Below are 22,198 nucleotides of genomic sequence, written 5' to 3' on the forward strand. Positions count from 1 at the left end.
TAATTCTGCTATAACGATTGGAGTGGGAGAAAAGTCACTATGATTACCCCTGCCGAAGGTCCCAAAACAAATCTACGGTAACCTGCATTCTTTCTCTGTTTTATTTTCTTGATTTTCTATTGTTTAAAGCAATGTTTTCATAATCAGAAGTTTAAAAGTATTGCGAAAATCAAACATGTGTCTTTTGCGTTAAACATTCGAGCTCTTGTGCTTTCAATCTGTGCTATTATGATGCGATTTTGACTATTTTCACCTACCAACTTCGTCCATTATCACATTTTTATTCTCATATTTTTTTCAAAACAAGAGTAGTCACTATACCGTTAAGATTTTGGGAAATGTGTTGTTAGAAAATGTTTCGAAATCAGCATACTGCATTTACCGTGGTGCAGCACTTGAAGAACGCCGAAAAACTGGACTTCAGGAAATTGAGGTTAGGAAAAATGGAGAACGTGTTCAGAAAACAGTTCAATTTGAAAATACCTCAAAACCTACATTAGAAAAATTTCCACTATTTTAAGTTTGAGCTTATCTCGATTCCTATGCAAGATATTTGAAAATGGTGTAAATTGTTAGAATGTTTTTGATATTATGATAAATTATCAATTGACGACATTGTGATATCTTTGACAGAAACCAAAAAAAAAGGTTCAATACTTAAAGTCAAGGGGGCTTTCTATTCCTGGTTTTACGGTGGATGCGTTTCTGAAAATGTTGTCTTCGTATCAAACAAAATATAATATTTCTTGAAACGTTTGCAAGATAGGAAATTTGTGTTTAAACCGTATAATGTATTTTTCTGGTCTTGAAAACATTTTATTGGTCCGAAATATCTAATATTCGAACTAAATACAGACTGAACCATCACGAAAAAACCACAACAAATTATTAACGGACATTTGAATTCATTCAAAAAGCTGATCCGGAAAACCAGATTCGGAAATCCGGATTCCGGAATACAGAATCCGGAGTGCGATTTTCCAAATTCAGTACACACAATCCAGTACACATAATCCAAAATCTAAAAACCGTGATCCAGAAATTTGGATCCGGAAACTCGGATTCCGGAATTCGGAAATACGGAAATGCGACATTTGAAATACGGTATTCAGTAAACCTGCATTAGGATCTCAGTGTATGGGGGACAGAATCTCAATATTCTTGAAATTCAGGCCTTCAAATAGGTGGCCGGAGAGCTCAAAATCTTCTAAAATCTCACTTTTTCAGAGTGAAAGCATCATTTTGTGGATCGGCCAAAACGTGATTTTCGGAATTTTTCCGGTTTGTCGTTTCCGGGTCACGTTGATGGCTCCAAACTATTTGTACGTAGGTTTTGAAGGGAGACCTTTATTTTTCATGTTGACACCTTTTCACAAACATTGACCTAAATAGGTGTTTCAGTGCAAGCGAAGGGTGCAAGCATCATTTTGTGGAGCACTGTATATATTAGTGGATAGTGAATCAAGGGGAACTGTATATAGACTTGTTTCAAATTCTGATATCGAAGCAAGTTAGTCTTTCAAACTTTTGTTGATTGTCATTGGGCGCCTTGACAATTACTCTGGTCTAAAAAATGTTCTTGCTTTCTGACTGACTGTGATCGTTTCTTGGGAAGTAGCTATACCCAGTTCCATGCTCTCGAGAAAACTCGGATTATTTCAGGCATTGAAATTTGGTTTCAGATGTTGAAGTATGGTTTGCCGTTAATAATTTGTTGTGGTTTTTTCGTGATGGTTCAGTCTGTATTTTGTTTCATTACCTTGTTTCTACATTTTGTGGGAAAAATTATCAATATCATTTGTTCGTGATCTTGTTTCTGAAAGGAACGTTTTTTGAAAAGATTTGCTTTTCATTCTTTGTTTATGTGTTTGTTTTGAGAATCATGTGGATCTATTTTGTTGTGCTTTTTTGATAAGATATCAGTGGGCATTGATACATTTTCTAGATAGTGTGCTGGGTTGAATAAACGATATGTGTAATTTTGATCAGACACGATCGGCAGGTTTACGGTGATTGTGTTCTCTGAGTGATCTGGTTCCAAATGGAATACTTTTATTGAATTTGCTAGGTTAATGATAATTTTGAGACGTAGCTACGTTTGTTGCTTAGTTCTTGAAGTATCGAGTTTGACAAACTCAAAAGATGGTTCAATAGTTGACTCGTAGCAAAAATTGCTTCAATGAGTCGTTGTTGATCAATTGTTAGAGCTTTTCTCGTTTCAAACAGATTGATTTCATGTGGCGTAAACACTATGTTGTGTGTAATGTGTATATTCCAGGCAATGATATACCTATGGGCAGAATCTTTGGAAACAGCGACGGTTTCCTTACACATAAAGACCGACATTTCCTACTGCCGTACGTACGACAGTGTATAAATGACCTTATTTAGCTGTTTAAAGGGAACTGGTGGGTGGAAAATGTCGAAGTAGAACTTCTTTTCGAACAAATGAGGATTGTCTTTGGGCCCTTGACAATCCTTTTTGGTCTGAAGGCGTTTCTCACTTTCTGCATATTTACTGAGCATGTTACTGGATAATAGCTATCGTTAGTTCCTTCGGATAGTATACCAGAACCAGCAATGCACTAATAAAGAATTAGTCAGCATACTGTAGTTAAAAGACTCATCTGAGGCTCTGCGTAACTACTTTTGTTTTGTTCTGTTTTTGTGGTGGTTCAGTATATTGTGGATTTGTGTTGCTATCCTTGTGTGGCATTAATCTATTATTGCTTTTAGATCATCTGGTGTGATGAATTTGTGAGTGAGAATTTTCGTTTGAACCTTATTGCCTTGATGAAGCTCTGCGGTTGTTTGTATGTCTCGAGACTAATTGATTGAATTCCTTGCCACCAATGGGTTGCCACGACGTTGTGTACCGTGGAATCCGGACGATGCACTATGTTCCGGCACATAGGGGTGGTGGTCCCTGTGCCAGAATTAAGTACAAGGAATATCAACCAATAGTTTATTCGAGTTTAAATGAGAGTTCAAATAATCCCTTCTTGTTGTCGGAACCAAGGAGCTTCTGGATGATGGAGGAGCCTTCTTCGTTGGTTGCAGAGATCCGGCATCGGGAACTGCTGTTGGAGCAATGAAGTTGAGCGGCAATTGGGGAGAGTGATTATTCTGATTTGCTTGTCGATGCCTTTTCCTTATATAGCCTTCCGAGAGGGAGGAGTTGGTGACGTGGAGGTCGTGGAGGTCAGGGCAGATTGGAAGATAGCAATAGATTTATCACGTTGGAATTCACGGGAATAGACTATTGGTTGTATGATTTTATATAATTTTACTGTGTGAGACGAATGACGTCTATCTAGAGGTGTTTCTAGGTTGTAGTCGTGCCGTAGTGGATCTGCTACCGCGACAAGCCGCGCCGCTCCTAGCACACTAAAAATTTCTGACGCAAGATTTCAGTTTCTGGAAGCCGCGGTGGAAAAAAATGACACCATTTTTAGGGGCATACAGAATACTTGTTCAAATTTTAAATGAAATTTTCACCCCTTTTTTTTAAACACTTCAATCGTGAGGAAAATCGGTTAAGAGAAAATAATTCCGAAGTTCTATATCAAAGGCACATAAATTTATCCGTAGAACCACACGATGCGCCTTTGAAGGACTTTTTGGCCACACTGTGCATCGGGACAAGACGCGGCCACGTTGGCCACGTTGTAGCCGTTTTAGCAAGGCAACACGGCCACGTTGCAAGGGAGGACTCGATGACCCTCACGCACCGTTACTCACCACCACACACCCTCACACACCTCACCAAGCACACCAACCTCTCTCTTTTACGTTATCTCTCACCTTTTTCTTTGACGTGGCACACCATCACGCACGATGACCCACCTCTTTCTTTAACATTATTATTGATCCTTTGTCCTTCCCGTTTATTTTTTCTTCTTCCTACAGCGATGGTCCGACCAGCTCTCTTTTTTTCCTTTCGCCATCTTTGTTCTTTTCGGTTTTTTCCTCTGTTTTTTTCTCATTTTCCTTTCACTTTACATTTGATTCCCAAAATTGTTTACTTTACAGGTCAACTAAAATTCAACTTTTTGACGAAAAGTAACTGACACCTCAATTTCGCTCTCACTTCGCTACGAGCCGACGTATTCATTCTCAACGAAATGTAAGTCTTAAATGTGGTTTTACTTCATTTATTCATTCATTTATGACGTGCAGTACCAGTAAATACGATCTATAAATAAAATGCTTTTCAGCTGATTTTTGGCATTTTCAGGAGTCTGGAGCTCGGCTGAAAAGTTTCCAATCATATTGAAAACTTGAAAAGGTGCGAAAAAGATCTAGAGAGAAAACTTGGAATTTACAGAAAATTTTAAAAAAAACCTAGTTCATCAACTATTTTCTGAGTTCAAAAGGAAACCCGGTCCGTTTTGATATTGAAAACGTGGAAAAACAGGTGTTTTCCAGAAACCTGAATAACTAGGAACTTTCGAAAACTTCTGTGAACGCAAATGTTTTAAATTTAACTCTTTTTCATACCCTCCGAAAATGTCAAAATGAGCGGAAACTTGGCTGCCGAGCTCCAGAATCCTGAAAATGATAAAAATAAAAATAGAAATCACCTGAAAAACAGTTTCGTACATCTTAATTACCGCTACTGTATATGAATTACGTAAAACGTCAGACAAAAGAACAAAACGTTCCGTTCTCCACAAGTTATAACCATCACATCAATTTTCTCATTTTTTTCATTTACGTGCAAGTTAGAGATCTTTGAACATGGAATCATAGTGACAAGATCGAGAAAAGTTTTGTTTTCAATATATTTTTTTTGTTTTACAGGAGCTACATTCCTAATGGTACGATTCTCAACGAAAGATTCGTGATCGAAAGACAGCTCGGAGCCTGGTATGGCGAACGCTGTTATCATGGGAGAGACTCGCAAAATAACAAGCAAATTGTTCTCAAAGCATTTCTCCCGGCGGACCCTCGTATCCAAGCGTACGTTGATTTCTTCAAAGAATGCTCCGGAATGCAAGGAATTCCAACATTTCTCGCACACTTCTCATCATATGAAAGTGAATTCATTGGTTGGGATATTCTTCTTTTTTTCTTATTCAAAAAGATTTTTCCAGCTCATGAGTACAATGGCGTTTTGCTTCGAGGGATTCTGAACGCTCGAATGTTCCATATTTCGTTGGAAAATACGATTCGCCTCGGGTATCGCTTATTCAAGATCTTGCACGCCATCCATCTGAAAGGCTATGTCCACAAAAACATTCAACCTTTGTCAATCACGTGCGATGTTGGTCCGGATGGGGTGAGTAAAATTTTTTTCAAAATGCAAAATTCAAAATCAGAAATGATTCGTTTAATTTTTATTAGTTCCATTCACTTGTCATGAAACTATACCGTTGTTCATTGTCATCAAGAGAAAATTATTTCAGGAACTCGTTGTGAACCTGACTTACTTTGGCCACGCCGCCCTTATCGATGAGCCACCATCCAACAACAAAATTATCCTCGGACCCTATCAAAGTCTCCATGTTTCCCGCGGGGGAGCATACAGCAGAATCGACGATTACATATCCGTCGTCCTCGTCATGCTGTCATGCCAAACGATCAACCCCTTCGATTTCAACATAAATAGGGATTTGACACACGTTCAGAAAAATGATAATTTCGTGAGTTATTAAAAGTGGGAGGGGGAATGAGAAATAAAAATGTTCTCGAAATTCCATTTAAACATGCCCCTCGAAGAGTTGAACTTGTCGGTGCGAGTATTGAAAGTTCGACGCCGCAGAACGATAGCTTTACGCAGTGTGGAATTGAGCATTTTAGACCGTTACTGTAGAATGCACACCCGAACTTCAAGAATCCTTCGAAAAATCTCTTGTCCCCGCCACCTCTAAGATAATAACTTTCGTGACTCCATTCATTTTTCAGCATGCAAATCCCTATGCAGTACTCACACCACAAACCATGTGGCTCGGCGATTTGTACTTGCAACTTGAAGAGATGCGTGCTGACCGATTGAGCCATCTGCAAGTTATGGCCGCCCTTCGTCGAGCCGTCCCTGGATTTGATCCCCAAACGGCAATCACCTATCCTAACGATGTCGAAAGTGTTTACCACCTTATCGACTAAAATACACAGAACGTTATTTTTGTGTCCTCTTCCCGAACTTGCCTCTCTTCATCATTCCATTGGTATTTTACCAATTGTTGTCATTTCAAAAAATCCCTGCTTGTTCAAATAATCTTTTGATCGCTTTTCACAGCTGCCCACTTCTATTAAGTTTTTTCCCGATATACTCAAATTTAACCGGTTCTTCAAGCGTTTTCTCATTTTTCTCAATCCCCTGATCTCACCTCTAGAATGAGCAGTTGTGATTTTCGAAATCTCTTTCTACGAGCGTATCCGGTAGCAATTTCCCCGAAATTCCAATTTTTTATTGATGACAATAGTTTTTTGTGTTTCATTGCTTTTCTCAAACACCTCGATAGTGTTAAATGCGTTTTTGTACTATAAAAATTCCCCCAACCATCGTCAATATATTGTGAAGTTCAATTTGCGGAAGGTTTCGTCAATAATGTTTTTAAGAGAGAAACAATTTTGAAAAATATCACCGAATCAACTTATCGTGATAAGCACTAAACTCATACTATTTGTGCCTTCAATAACAGCACAGCTTGGCACATTTTTTCTTGATTGGTAACAGAAAGTGGGATCTGAGCTCATTTTGAGTTCAAATACTAGATATTACGGACCAATAAAATGTTTTCAAGACCAGAAAAATACATTATACGGTTTAAACACAAATTTCCTATCTTGCAAACGTTTCAAGAAATATTATATTTTGTTTGATACGAAGACAACATTTTCAGAAACGCATCCACCGTGAAACCAGGAATAGAAAGCCCCTTTGACTTTAAGCATTGAACCTTTTTTTTGGTTTCTGTCAAAGATATCACAATGTCGTCAATTGATAATTTATCATAATATCAAAAACATTCTAACAATTTACACCATTTTCAAATATCTTGCATAGGAATCGAGATAAGCTCAAACTTAAAATAGTGGAAATATATAGGTTTTGTTTTTCTAATATAGGTTTTGAGGTATTTTCAAATTGAACTGTTTTCTGAACACGTTCTCCATTTTTCCTAACCTCAATTTCCTGAAGTCCAGTTTTTCGGCGTTCTTCAAGTGCTGCACCACGGTAAATGCAGTATGCTGATTTCGAAACATTTTCTAACAACACATTTCCCAAAATCTTAACGGTATAGTGACTACTCTTGTTTTGAAAAAAATATGAGAATAAAAATGTGATAATGGACGAAGTTGGTAGGTGAAAATAGTCAAAATCGCATCATAATAGCACAGATTGAAAGCACAAGAGCTCGAATGTTTAACGCAAAAGACACATGTTTGATTTTCGCAATACTTTTAAACTTCTGATTATGAAAACATTGCTTTAAACAATAGAAAATCAAGAAAATAAAACAGAGAAAGAATGCAGGTTACCGTAGATTTGTTTTGGGACCTTCGGCAGGGGTAATCATAGTGACTTTTCTCCCACTCCAATCGTTATAGCAGAATTAAAAGTATATCCTTCAAAAAGAATAATCTACAAACGGTTTACATCTTCACCAGGCAGGGAATTTTTGATTCCATGGGTTGCAATGTCAATATTTAAACGGACAGTGCTTCAAAATTTATTAAGAAATCAAAACAAGTTTTTCTCCAATGTTCACATTCCTGGAAGATTATTGTAGAGCTTGTTGCATCCACTGGTGACGAATTCTTGAGTCTTGGTTGGAGTGGTTTTCAAACAACATCTGAATCCGTTTCCAGTCATACACGATCCATCGTAGACAGCAGCACAGTTATGAACACAAAGGTTGTAGCAGGTTTGGTTGGTGGCAAGGGCATAGCTGTTCCATGGAGCACAGTTGTCATAAGAAGCTGCTCCTTGGACAGAAGAACAGTACTGCTGGCAGATGACCAAGGTGACAGAGGCAGCAGTTGAGAAGAGACAGAAGGCAAGGAGGATACGGAACATCTGAAATTCGGGTCGAATTGAAAAGCCATCTGAGGGATGGGAGTGACTTACCATGTTGAATGTGGTCAGACGAACTGATGAGGACTGACTCCCTAGAGCTTTTTTTAAACTGATTCCTGAATTGTGTGGGTGTTTCTATATTTCCTACTATGCCGTATTCAACAGTGCTGTATTTTTCTCTAAATGTGAGAGATCTACATATGGCCATTGAGAAGGATTCCGAGCATTGAAGTTCTATGAATCTGCTCTAATACCACCTACCCTCCGAAGGGACACCCACACATTAAGAGCGGATGCCATGAACATAATGAAATTCACTGTGTTGAAATTGGATTTTCATGACATTTTGTCCCTGATCTTTTTATAAAACATGCTCGGCAAAAATTCGAATTATATTGACATTTTGATGCACATGGCACCGAACGGCTTCCAAAGCGAAAATTGACATCAGAAACTTTTTTGACACCCACACCTACCCCATTCACATAAAGTTATGATACGGATCTTTTTTGAATTTTCCGACACATTTTCCGTACACCCACACTTTTTTATTTCATACATGAAACTTTTTTGCTTTCTTTTTGGCACATTTTGTGGGAGGAATTGCGTTGGCGTCGCTCTGGTTATGTTGCAAACTACCAGTCAGAAACCGAACAATAGTTTCCCATGTTGAACGATGAGAAGATAATTGAATATGCCTATTGTTACAAAGCCAATCCAAATTTTGACAGTCATGAGAGATCACTGGAAAAAGGAGATTTTTTCATGAGTAGTAAACTATTTCATAACGAAAGGATATATGTTTTCTAAAAAGGTCGTCGTCGAATCACTCGCAAACACAAAACGGAGCTTTCGAGCAACGAAATCGTATGACTCGATAAAATTCCCTCCGTTTGTGGCAAGAACAAAATGCGGAGGTGTTTATGCATATCCATTGAAACTCAATGTTAGGAAGCTCGGAATGCACATAGATCTGGTACAGATTCAAATTGGTTTGCAAACACATACATACAAACACCCACACAATTCAGGATTCAGTTTAAAAAGAGCTCCAGAGAGTCAATTCTCATCAGTTCTTCTGACACAATTTATATGGTAAGTCACTTTTCTTTCAGCTGCATTTGAATTTTTGTCCGATTTTCAGATGTTCCGCATCCTTCTCGCTTTGTGCTTCTTCTCCACTGCTGCCTCTGTCACTTTGGTCATCTGCCAACAGTACTGTTCCTCTGTCCAGGGAGCAGCTTCTTATGACAACTGTGCTCCATGGAACAGCTATGCCCTAGCCACCAACCAAACCTGCTACAACCTTTGTGTTCATAACTGTGCTGCTGTCTACGATGGATCGTGTATGACTGGAAACGGATTCAGATGTTGTTTGAAGACTACACCAACCAAGACTCAGGAATTCGTCACCAGTGGATGCAACAAGCTCTACAATAATCTTCCAGGAATGTAATTCTTATCAACAGAAGGGATATTAATTTTTCATAAAATATTTATTGCAAATTTTAGATATTTTTTCTTCGCCGAAGAAATTGTAAGAAAAACGTTTCCCGTTTTTTGGTTTTCCTGTTCTCAGCCGTAATTTCGATTTTCAAAATTTTGGGATTTTTCAATTTTAAAAATTCGGAATTTCGAATAATCCAATTTCGAAATTTTCGGGATTTCGTAATTTTCAGAATTTTTGGAAATTCAATTTCAAAGCCGAAATTCTATTTTTCATCACAAAGACGGTAAAAAGTCTGAAGTTGCCAGAAAAAATTTAAAAAACGCTGAAAACTTAGAGAAAATTTTCCCGCAAGCAATTTTTCGCAACGTACGTCCAGATGTCACTATTTTCGAAAAAAAAGCTTCAGAAATATTCCGGTCGGAATTTCATTCAGAAAAAATCTTTCGGAAATATTTCGACCGGATTTTTATTATTTTTGCAATACTCTAGGATCTTTTCGAAACTTTTGGTTTCACAAAGCATCTTGATATTTGTAACCACCACCAAAAAATGTACGAAACCACATCACAAGAATTTTAATTTGAACTTTTCGGGCAGCAGCAATATTCCATGACTCGGCTGAAACAAGGTTCAAAAATTTTCTTCAACATTTACATAGAAAATTGGCAATTAAAATTGTGTTGATCAAAACGAAAATCACAAAATTTGTTCTCGTCTCCACTAAAACAGGTCAGAATAGATTTCAAGCAACTATCATGTCGAGAGACAACTAAACCGATCATCCTGGTGGAGATAAGAATTTCTCAGAGAGTACATATTAAAAACACTTACCTGGTTCAACAATATTGCTGAATTTCTCGCTGTTCTTCAGTTCTCAATTTGGGAGTTCACAATTCAAAACAAGCACTAACACTGGCATGAATAAACTAAAAGTTCAAAAAATTCTGATTGGCCAGATAGGAGAACTCACAGCATCGGATCTTATCCGACGCATCACTGCAACCATCATTTCTCGCGCAATCCAATGTCGCATTTACACATTCTTCGTTGAAACTTCGAACTGATACGATCCACAATCCAATGATCCCGATAAGCTGCAGCACATTGACAATTTCTCTTTTAAAAAGTTGGTTGGTTCACAATCACTGATTGCATTGAGCCATTCTGCATTAACTGGATGTCTCGTCAGAGTTCTCACAATCGTTGTGACCAACGCACATGAATTAAAGCGGGATGCATATAGAGTTGGCACATTCGAGCTCATTGTAGAGCATGTTTGGCAGAACTGAAAAAAGGAAGACACATTTCTTGAACTTCGGTATAATGCACTCACCACATCGCCACAATGCATTTTGGCTATTTTTCTTTTAATAGTTCTTCGTGTCGCACATCCAACATCTCGGAATGCATTTTTCAGTGGTGACAAATCGGAACCCACAAACATCGTCCCAAGTCGTATAGCGTTGTTTGTCTATGTCGGATGTGTCAGTACAATTGTTTTGTACGTTAAAAAACGATTAGTGGAGAATGCGTCGGTAGGAGGATGAGCAACGAGTTCATTTCTCCTTGCATTCAAATTGAGCAGGTTTTGGTCTGGTGACATAATCAGCATGGTTCGATCTATCTTTACAATTGCACACTTTGAAATCAACGTATCACAATCCTCATCGTTATCCTCATCGTTGGCCTTTACAGCTATGTATATATTGGTTCCAAACCCATGTAACGATTGTTTGACAAGATGAGAATCATCACCAAGCCTGCCGTTAACAGCTTTTCCATATGCTCGGCAATCTTTACTATAAACCCTTGGTGTTCAGGCAGAGTTGAAAATAGATTTTGTTTTCAGCCTGCTCATCGTTACCGATACGTTTCTTGGGACTTTCTTGGTCGGGACGGAGTCCATCACGGCAGTGACAACAAGATCCGCTGCGGACGTCAGTGCAGCTTTGCATGCAGTCCTTTCCGAATGCTTCGCAGGATCCACCTAACGACTACATTATTTTCGTAATCCAGATGACATCTGCATAAATCTCTTAGTGTTTAGACAAAGTAGAGAGCGAATGTTGTTTCCAGCATGGCAATAGAATCCGTCGCGAACGTCAGTGCAGCCGTCTTAGTATCCGAATGCTTCGCAGAAAGTGTTGCCTCCGTGTTTGGCTGAAAATCCGAAATGTTTCTATTAACCAGATTAAGGAGTTAGTCGGAAATTTTTGATTCAGATTTTCACTGATATATGGTTTTCTATGGTACACGTTTGGTCTGAATAAAAAAGTTTATGAAAGATTAAAATAGTTAACAATTTTTGTGTTTCGAAAAAATGTGAACTTACAACATCCTATCTCATCCGGCGCAACAGCGGAACAATTCTTCATCTCACTTGTCACATGTCATCTCACACGCTGCTTTCACACATTTTCCATTTGAACACTTGAACTGATCCGATCCACAATCCAATAATTCTGAGAAGCTGGAGTTGACGATTCATCCGAGAAATCTATTTGTCCATTGATATCATTGCATAGAATCGTTGATATCATTACATAGTTGAAGAAAGTTCAAGTAGAAATAAGAATGAACGCAACGAAAACAAAGTGCAGAATCGATAAGAACCATTATGTCTTTTGTGGATGTCTCGTCAGAATCGCCGCCGTAATCATTGACTCGATTTCACATGATTTACACGGGATGCACACAGAGTTGGCATATTCAAACTCGAATTGATAGCACGCTTGGCGGGACTGAAAATACGAAAATATATTCTCTAATCTCTTTGAATAATGAACTCACCACATCTTTTTGAATCAATTCATCAGCTACATTTAGACAGCCTTTCTTCCAGCAATGCATGTTCCCTCATCCCACTGCCCATGATCAGCAATACATCTCCAAAGGGTGTATTGAGATTCATAGAATCCATCGCTATATTGTACGGTTCCATTTTTTCTTCACAAAATGCCTTCAGCTCATCAAATTATCTCAGCCGTCAAATCACAATTTTATTTGGACACGATAATGTGTATCGATCTCAACCAGCTTCGAACAGCGATAGATGCAAACATCCTGTGTTGTTGTCTCCAAATGGGCTTGGTAAGGTGGTTGTTTCATCAGATGCACAATCTCAATTCATTTGGAAGATCACCATGATTCCATCGAAATCCATGAATCCGATCTCATTCAGATGATGAATGGTCTCCTCATAAGAGTCAACTGTCGTACTTTTTGCATCTCTCGACATATCCACCATTGCCAACTTGTATCACTCTCTTTCTCCACTTCTCAACTTGATTCTGAAAAAGAATTGATATTGGTGGAAGCAGCAACAAAACCGTACAAACCCTCCAACAATGTGCCAGACCATATCGAGATTTTGATGGATAACGCAGTGAAGATCAGCATCCAAGTCTCCAAAAGTCCAAATCATCGTCAGTAATAGAAAACTTCTTAATTCTAACATCCGTGAGAGAGTTTCACCAGAGATCCATCTGGCGGAGATTGAAATATTGAGAAGCAAGCTTTAATCAGCTTTTTGCAAGTGTGTAGAAGGATTTTTCTTTATTTGTGCGACGATAATCCACTCCAACTGATTAGAAGCGTGTTGTTCCGCTCGGATATCCGCACCATTGTTTTCGTGTTGTCTTGTGGAAGAAGGGCCACTGGAAATTTTTCATCTCCCAATTTTTCAGATTACCACAAGTGCAAGTTCCCTTCCACTTTCCCATTCCGATCTACAATTTAATTAATATTTGATTAAGCAGTAATGAACTTCTCGCAAACCTTAAATGATGAGCCAGGCCTCTTTGACCAATTACGTGCTGTCCGGCGAAAATACTCGAATCGTCGGCTCCAATTGATCTATACGTACTTTTTATGTACACCTCGATATTATCATGTCTTGGCGGTAATCGTCACGTTTTCTTTCAGTTGTGAGAACCTTCTTGCATTTCGACTACCAGAATTCGAATCCTTGTCAGTCCAATCATGGCCAACGCCAGACTTCATATCTTCTTAATCCTTTACGCTGTGATTTCTGGAATTGAGATTTTTTGATTTTTTATAACATCATGGAACGTCACAACCAAAGACTCACTGTTTTTTTAGTGCCAGTAGTTGACAGATCCATCTTTTGAAATAATTTGAGTCGATAGATTTAGCAGAATAGGTAGTAATAAAGCAATAAATGTTATTGGAAAATAAGACGTGTGTTACTCGCACTCTCGTAAATCGACACGTCTCTCAATTGTAGCCCACACTTTTTTCTCTCAGCCGCGTTTGCGTGTGCGTTGCGATCAGCCTGCGATTCCGTGCAACATACACCTGCGAAAGAGCACACGATATGAAGAGACCGCTGAGATAATGTGCGGTGGGGTCACTGAACGAACGCGACGAGCGGTGGAGGAAAGAAGAGCGTGAATGTGGTACAATAAAAAGAAACAAACAGAGCAAAAAAAGAAAGGAAATAAAATTGTTTGAAAATACAAGCCACGTATGTTTATAGAACATTTTCTTCAAAAATTCACTTTTCAATTTTGTTTTTTCGGTGGGAATCTTTAAAAAACATGCAGACTTAGCTACGCATTTTGGGAATAAAAATAAAATAATGATCTGTATTCTCTCCAGAAATCTCAGGAAGTGAAATTTTTCCCGAAGTCGGAAGTAGAAAGTAGGAAGTAAAAATTGAAATAGGGAGTCTGAAGTCGGAATTCCTGAAAACTCTGATTCTCCCTACGGTTATCTAAATGTCTATAAAGTATGAATTTGGCTAGTTCTCAATCGTTGCGGAGCAATTTTCAGGGGAAAGTCGTTTGAAGCCATACTAAATTCTGTATAGTTTTGTATTCTTTCTACAAATTTCATGCATTATTTTTTCCATCTTTTTTACCTTTTTTTCTATTGTTCTCATCCACATTGCTCAGTCTTAACACCCTCGCTGTATTGTAATTTACACTCTTTGACGACAGGAGACGGTCGCCTGAGGCCGTACACCTTTTTTCTTTGTTCTCTCATTTGTTTATTTTTCACTATTCCAGTCATCACTAGTGTGTTGTAATGACCTTCTAAACTCTCCCCTATCGATTTATTCATATTTCCTCACATTTCTCACATGTGTTAGTCGTCCCCAGCGCACTATATGGTATTGATTGTGTCATTCTCTGCGCAACTGCCCGAACGACACCCTCTTCTTCTTTTTTGCCTCCTTTTTCTTGCCATTCTTCTCAAATGTTCCTAAATGCTACAAATCAATATTCTTATTTTGAAAATTTCAGACTATTGAAATTTCACCTTCCCATTACAAAAACGCAAAAATTGTATTTAAAAAAATGATAAACAGCTTAGAAAAATTGTTTCGCGCAAGACCTCCAATCAAGTTTTTCCTCGTGCGCATTTGACACAGCAAAATTTTGAAAAGCTAGGATCTTTTTTTAACACCTCTCTCTCCCTCTCTCTCTCTCTCTCTCTCTCTCTCTTTTTCTCTTTCTCTCTCTTTCTCTCTCTCCCACGTTCCGACAAATGCATTTTTTCAGAACATATCAACAATGGCAAGGAGAAACAGAAGAGAAGAGATGGATGTTCCATCACATCATCTAAATTATGCGGTGGACGCTTCGAGCTCTCACAATGATTGGCACACCGGACAACCAATTGATATGAGTAAGTTTTTATTCTGGAAAAAATTGAACATTCAAAGAGAACCCAATTTTCAGGTGAAGTGGGGCTCAGTCCAGCAGATCGAATCAAAGCTCTGTTTGAGCAAAGACAGCGCCACAGAAGAGGTTTTCCAACGAGAACTTCACTTCATTTGAAATTCCCGGAACAATGGCCGTATGGCCTACAGCAGGTTCACATAACCGGACGAGATCTCAAGATAAAGAAGATCGATAAGCTTCGAGAAGTTCGAATCAACCACACAGAAGCAATCATCGGCGAGGTTAAACAAACCCCAAGGAGAATCGATCCTGATTTGTTTGACCAAACCGTGAATGAAGTGAAGCAAAGGATTCATTCTATAGAAAGCGAGCCATGGATCCGTTCCGCCGTCTTCTATCCACTGGGACCAAAGAGCATCCTTCAAGCTCTAGATGGATGTCTTTTTGCACGAAAATATCGTCTACTCGTTGATTCAAACAACGCTCTGGCATATTTGTTAATGGAAAGTTTTGGCAATCCAGAGGACGATTCTGCAGAAATCGAAAGATTATTGAAGTTAAGCACCATCAAGCATGAAACCGAAATGGTTTCGACTCCAAACGCAGGATACAGTATGCTCTGCAAGTATGGAGAACAACCACAGTTCGTGACCACACCCAACAATTCCACCATCGCACTAGTCTTCGATTTGGAATATTTGAAAGAGAAACGCCACAACAGTCGAGCAGACCATTTAACTCCGGAAAAGTTCTACCAGGATCATTTTGGTTGCCCACTCCGTTTCACTCGTCGTCTCTCGGATCCTGAGAAGGAATGGCTTGAGAAGAAAGTGGAGATGTACAACTTCCGAGACCATCCACTCAGAATGCTGCAGTTCTATACTGTAGAGGATCGGAAAATGGCTGTGGAGCAGAATCGATTCGAGTTCTTAGATGCGTTGTTCTGTGATTCGATGTTCAACTATAAAGACCTCACGGAGAAACTTCACCTGTACGTCACCTATTCAATGGAGCCGAAACACGATGAATTGGTTCAAGTAACACTGTCTGCCGAATGTGACAAGATCATCGCTGAAGATGCGTTCGAGGCCCACTACCTGAGTTGTCGCTATTTCAACAATAAAAAAGTCGAAGATCTGATGCTGAGATACAATAGGAATCATAAAAAAGTGAGTTCATATTCAAATAATTCCCTTGTCTCATTTCAACTCGCTTTGCGGCTGAAAATTGAGGCGGAACTTAGGCACGGAAGCAAAACCTTTGAAGGAGCATGAATTCCTCGTAATGGTTTTGTTGCCAATGTTTTTGATTTTCTCATGAAATTGATAAAGTTAATATACAGTACCGGTCATTAAAACACAAAAAAACGAGTTTTTCAGTTGAGTTTGACCGTTTTCAGGAGTGTAGATCTCGGCTGTTAAATATCCGATTACTTTGAAAATATGGACGAGTGTAAAACAGGCCTTGATTGAAAACTGTGCATTTTTAGAACTTTTAAAAAATTCCCAGTTTTCCAGCTAGTTACCGATTTTTGAAGGACCGCAACACGTATTGATATGAGACCAAAATATTACTATTTTCAATGCTATAATTTTCTTATAATTCCAATTTCAGATTATTCTCAGCGGATTCCCAAAGCATCTGTCTACATTTGAGGGAAAGCGATGGTTAGTGGAGAGAATCACAAGCAGCAACAGTATCCGCTTGATCTCCATCGAACCATTCATCGAAACTGTTTATGGCGCCGAGCAAACGTTCTTAAGAGCAAGAAACAAGAAACTCAACGTTTGTATCGAGAAGGAAATTTACCGAATCGGTCATTGCCACAACATCTACCAGCCGATTTCGGGGGAGTGGAGATGGGACATGCAAAGAGCACTAGGAGCCCGAAATTTATTGAACACGGTGAAACAGAGAGGAGATGTCCCGTGGAAGATCTTCCGCAACAACCGTGGAGCAATGCATCATTTGGAAACATATACGGTACACTTCCATACTGTTCCAACCGGCTTGCGGTTTGTTGAACACATCCTCGACGAAGCTTCCAATTCGCCGCTGTTCTGGGCAGACAAATCGGATAAAAAAGGAGTAAGTTTATGATCAGTGAATTTTTTCTAGTTACGAATTTCAGCCAATGATTGTTCCCTGCTTCCGCAAGACCATCACCATCAGTCGAGTTCTTCGATATGCTCTTCGCCGAACAATCCGTTCTTACGATGGAGACATCCGACATACCTTTCCGTCTCTTTCGGAAAATGAGGATGTGATGATGGAATCACCGGAAGCGACTTATTACGGAGCCCGTCTATGCGAAGAATGGAGCATCGACAGCGAGACAGGCGTTCTCGAAGTTCAAGGATGGAATCCAGTTTCGGTCCGATTATTCATGAGAAAACTGCTCAATGCGATGGCTCCACTGGAGCTTGTGTCAATTCCGGCGTTTCCACCAGATGAGAATGCCCAACTATTCTTCGGCGTTGGAGAGAGATACGTGCGCAGCCTCCCGAAGAAGTACGATGGAAACGTGGTTGTTGATATCGATCAGTTCTCCCAAAATATTCGTTTATGGGGATTGGCTGCAGAGGAAGCTCTGGAAGATCTGAGAAACTATTCGGTCAACAAGTCTCACATCGTGATCGAAGTCGCCATTCCAGTGCACTTCCCTCACTTCAATGATCGCTTGAGAGATGTTTTGGATCGGAAAATAATTGATCACTTAAAAAGATCTTTGGATCTCAAGAAGTTGGAGGAGAGCAATGCAGGCAGTTTTTTGAGCTTCGAAGGAACCATCGAAGCCTATGAGAAGCTCATCGAAGGCTTGACGGAGTTGAGTGCAGCGGTTTTCGATAGAGAAATTGAAGGAAACGAAGATTTAGAAGGTAATCGTTTTATTTTTATAGATCTGGCTTAAAAAGTATTAGAGAAACGCCGGTGGCCGTAGCCAAAGGTTCCACAAGGACAACTACTGTTTAAAAAACCTGTATTAGAAGGGCCCTCTGAGAGGGACTTGAAAAAATAAAAGGGTCCTGTAATAAAAAGGCCCCTTTCAAAACGTGTTGTTTAAAATCATAAACTTCCGGACGTTTTTAGTGAAAAATATTCCGATATATATATATGTATAGATTTTTACGGACTTTATACGAGAATTCCTTGCATGCATTTTTCGATAAAAAATGTTAGGTAAAATGAACGGAAACATAGAAGGGCCCTTCGGGGGTTCTTTGGAACTATGAAAGACCGACCCTATACGGTATCTCAATTTTTGGTATCTCAATTTTACGGTATCTCAATTTTCGTGAGTTTTCATTAAATTTCTTCAGAATCAAAAATGTTCATTTTTTGACTTATTAGGGGAAAATTAACAATTAAAAATCAGTGATCATTTTTTTGAGAAAAATTGACTGGAAACCCACAAAAAAAAATCTTTGGTTAAGGTAGTTGTCGCTATTGAACCTTCGGCCACGTCCACAACATTTCTCTTTCCCACATCTCCGATTTTTTATACAAGCATAAAATTTGAAGCAAAATCATTAATTGGTATGTTTACAGAAAGCCAGAAAGAATACCAGTGCACATGCACAGGGTCGGAAATCGCCAGAAACAACAACTTTTATCGCCTCCATTGTGGTCATGTGTTTTGTCGCACATGCTTGAACCAGTGCATCAAAAGTAGCATCAACAATGCACAGCTTCTCATCGAGTGCCCGATCGATGCTTGCAAGAAGTTCATCACCCCAGCAGAACTAATAGTTTGTATCAAAAAATAATTCAAATTAAAATATAGTTTTCAATTCTAGGATCTGGTTCTCGGAGACGATAGGCGACTCAAGGATATTGATGCGGAAAAACTAAGCATCCTGGGGAACAAAACGAAAGATGCCGTCGTCGCAGCAAATCCAGAGTTGAAAAACTGCATCACAGCCGATTGCATTGGCATATACTCCAAGGAACAAGGAGACACCAAGATTCTCAAAAGATGCACCGCTTGCCGTCGTTCCTATTGCCGTCAGTGCCTTTCTGGAGCTCATGAAAGAAGAACATGTGAGAAAGCCCTGCGTGCCCAAATTCCAGAAGAATCTCTCAAAATGTGGATACATGAGGCTGGAGATCGAGTGAAGCATTGTCCAATCAAAGAATGCAGCTGGATGATGGAAAAGGGAGAAGGATGCAACCATATGCAATGCCCGAAATGCTCTATCCATTTCTGTTGGATCTGTGGATTCACTTCTGAAGAACAGGGACCTATTTACGGTCACATGATGAGTGATCATGAAGATATTGGGTTAGAAAATTATGTGAGTTTTTAATTGATTGTGACCACATATGCCAACTATGCTTTTAGAAAAAAAGGGGTCAGCAATTTAGAAAGAATAAAAACTCGAATATATTATTCTGGTACAAAAAAATAGGAGCTGTGAATGAGGAAAGCTTGTGGGCTTGGCTAATATTCTCACAACGAAAACCACCGAAACTTAAAATTTTCGGTCCATTTTTCTCGATTACAACTGATTTTCAACAACTCTCGTGTTGAAAATCTCTAGAACAGTCGGAAAATTGTTCTGGATGTAAAAATTACCAGAAAACGAGGAAAAATATCGAAGTAAATAATAATTGCTAACTACGGTAGTCAGGCCACGACCACGTACGCCAGATGCTCTATTTCACATCTCCGATTTTGCGTAGCAACAGAATAAGCAAGCTTTCAAAAAAAATTCCTTCATTTTTTAAAAATTTCATATGTATAGAATATCATATTCTATACTTTTCAAATCTCGTTGTTGACCGAATTTTTGCATTTGCGCGTCCACGTACCAGAAAGTGTTTGAAGACGAAGCGTATTTTAATATTTTGTGAATTTAAACGATTCTGAGTTTTAAATACTCACTGGCATGTTGACGCGCAAATGCACGAATCGGATCGACGGTGACCAATTTTCGACCGACCTAAACAGAAGCCTGATCAGACCATCTCAAACAGAAGCAAATTGGAAATTTGTATTTATAGTGGCAAGAACTCTACATTTTCAGGTTGTGGACGAAGATGAACAGATGCTGCAGGAACAGCTCATGGGACTATTCGTGGGCGGAAATATGGACAACGAAGCTCCGGATGGGAATGGAATGGATGAAGGAGAATTTCATGTCCAATTTGCAGAGCTGCTACAAAACCATGCCTTGAACCGACCGCCACCAAGAAGACCACGTCGACTAGAGCGTCTGCCAGATGTTGTGCTCGACAGTCACCCAAATCTGACGGAGGTGGACGAAGAAGTGTATCTTGACTACCTGAATATAGCTGCGACAAGAGAGGAGCAAGATGAGAGGATTCGAGAATTGGCAGAGGACATTCAAAATAGATAAACTCATTTGTGAATAGGTTTCATTTTTATAGTTTTAATGTTTTTTTAATCTCGTGCGTTGTTTAATGATTTTTGGTTATAAAACGGCTACTTTTTCATATCTTCTACAGAAATAGATTTTTGGGATTAACGTTGACGAATTGGGAGGCTTTCCATCAGAATGAGCCTCATTTTCCCATTTCAAGCCAATATATCTCAGTTGTCATGAAATTATTTTCAAAAGCTTGAGTTTCTAAAATAATTTCAAATTCAAATGAGCATCTTATCAGTTGACCACTTTTTTATCGTAAACAGAAAATGAGATTTTTGGGCTTGTAATTGACTTTTTGCGGCCGATCAATTTAGGTCGGAAGAATTTTTCCACTGAAAAAACGAAATGACAAATAAAGAAAGATATCAATTTTTTATTGATAAGAAAAATGATTTTTCATGGTCTGAGATCTATTTTGAATCGTTAGGAAGCTGAAATCCCTTGTCCTCCACGCCTTTCCATCGCTAGATCGGAACTCGTTGTTCTGGCAGTCGATGTCACCTTTGGTGAGAAAGAATAAGCGATTTAGTCTAAAGAAAATGTAGTTTAGCTCCTCCATTTCTAATGTTAATCAGAATTCATAAATTGTTCCCTTTTTCATGTATTGTTAATGATATTCCTTTACCTCTCCTAATTATACGGTGCTGTGTGGTGACTGTTTCCGCGTGGCACCGGAATCGCTATAAATAGGGGCCCGGCTTTTACTCATTTAGCTCTCGCTCTAGCTCGCTCTCTCTCTCAATATCTCTTATATCTCTCTTTTTATCCCTCTCTTATCATTGTGTCTTAATAAGTCTATCTAAAGAAAAGTCTTTTTCTTTTTAGTCGACGCATTTTCCTCTCTTTTTTTGGATGAATTGGAGAGTGGAATGTTGCGGTTGCGGGGTTTCTGAAAAGCATGGTCATAAATCATTCTAAAATCAAGAAAAAAAGGGGACCGCGGGGAAAAGTATGCCTAATGTAAACTAAAATTGACAGATTTTTTCAAGTTTCGCGGCTGTTGTCACTTAAAATTGCTCTTTAGGCATTTTTAACTTCTTACAGACCACTTAAATGTTTGTTTAAAAAGAACATAGTTTCACACGCCTTTCTTAAGACCCCACTCACCTTTATGAGCTCAGGGACATCACGATATTCGAGAAGTTTCCCAAAAAAAGAGAGGAAAATGCGTCGACTAAAAAGAAAAAGACTTTTCTTTAGATAGACTTATTAAGACACAATGATAAGAGAGGGATAAAAAGAGAGATATAAGAGATATTGAGAGAGAGAGCGAGCTAGAGCGAGAGCTAAATGAGTAAAAGCCGGGCCCCTATTTATAGCGATTCCGGTGCCACGCGGAAACAGTCACCACACAGCACCGTATAATTAGGAGAGGTAAAGGAATATCATTAACAATACATGAAAAAGGGAACAATTTATGAATTCTGATTAACATTAGAAATGGAGGAGCTAAACTACATTTTCTTTAGACTAAATCGCTTATTCTTTCTCACCAAAGGTGACATCGACTGCCAGAACAACGAGTTCCGATCTAGCGATGGAAAGGCGTGGAGGACAAGGGATTTCAGCTTCCTAACGATTCAAAATAGATCTCAGACCATGAAAAATCATTTTTCTTATCAATAAAAAATTGATATCTTTCTTTATTTGTCATTTCGTTTTTTCAGTGGAAAAATTCTTCCGA

General features: G+C 38.9%; 4 protein-coding genes across 4 annotated transcripts in view; 3 read left to right on the plus strand and 1 right to left on the minus strand.

Moving 5' to 3' along the window:
• CBG14034 overlaps window positions 1–6,108 on the plus strand; it is a gene marked incomplete at both ends in the record, with an annotated part of 6,625 nt that extends 517 nt beyond the window's left edge. The window contains 5 exons of the mRNA XM_045239404.1: window positions 2,279–2,357; window positions 4,804–5,051; window positions 5,097–5,281; window positions 5,409–5,645; window positions 5,908–6,108. Coding sequence (XP_045095320.1) covers window positions 2,279–2,357; window positions 4,804–5,051; window positions 5,097–5,281; window positions 5,409–5,645; window positions 5,908–6,108 — 950 coding nt within the window. The remainder of the gene's footprint in view (window positions 1–2,278; window positions 2,358–4,803; window positions 5,052–5,096; window positions 5,282–5,408; window positions 5,646–5,907) is intronic.
• Window positions 6,109–7,714: 1,606 nt separating this feature from the next.
• On the minus strand, window positions 7,715–8,026 carry CBG14035 (the record flags this gene model as incomplete). The annotated part of the gene is made up of 1 exon (XM_002644222.2): window positions 7,715–8,026. One exon carries the CDS (start codon window positions 8,024–8,026, stop codon window positions 7,715–7,717), a length of 312 nt encoding a protein of 103 aa, XP_002644268.2.
• A 1,092-nt stretch (window positions 8,027–9,118) lies between these two features.
• CBG14036 lies at window positions 9,119–9,482 on the plus strand (the record flags this gene model as incomplete). The annotated part of the gene is made up of 2 exons (XM_002644223.1): window positions 9,119–9,121; window positions 9,171–9,482. The coding sequence occupies 2 exons, from the start codon at window positions 9,119–9,121 to the stop codon at window positions 9,480–9,482; spliced, it is 315 nt and encodes a 104-aa protein (XP_002644269.1).
• Window positions 9,483–15,013: 5,531 nt separating this feature from the next.
• CBG14039 lies at window positions 15,014–20,484 on the plus strand (the record flags this gene model as incomplete). The annotated part of the gene is made up of 7 exons (XM_002644224.1): window positions 15,014–15,128; window positions 15,182–16,293; window positions 16,739–17,212; window positions 17,256–18,003; window positions 18,674–18,873; window positions 18,922–19,419; window positions 20,152–20,484. The coding sequence occupies 7 exons, from the start codon at window positions 15,014–15,016 to the stop codon at window positions 20,482–20,484; spliced, it is 3,480 nt and encodes a 1,159-aa protein (XP_002644270.1).
• Window positions 20,485–22,198: the final 1,714 nt, after the last annotated feature.

This window comes from Caenorhabditis briggsae, assembly GCF_000004555.2.
Source record: "Caenorhabditis briggsae complete genome, chrX, whole genome shotgun sequence".
NCBI classification, from domain to species: domain Eukaryota; kingdom Metazoa; phylum Nematoda; class Chromadorea; order Rhabditida; family Rhabditidae; genus Caenorhabditis; species Caenorhabditis briggsae.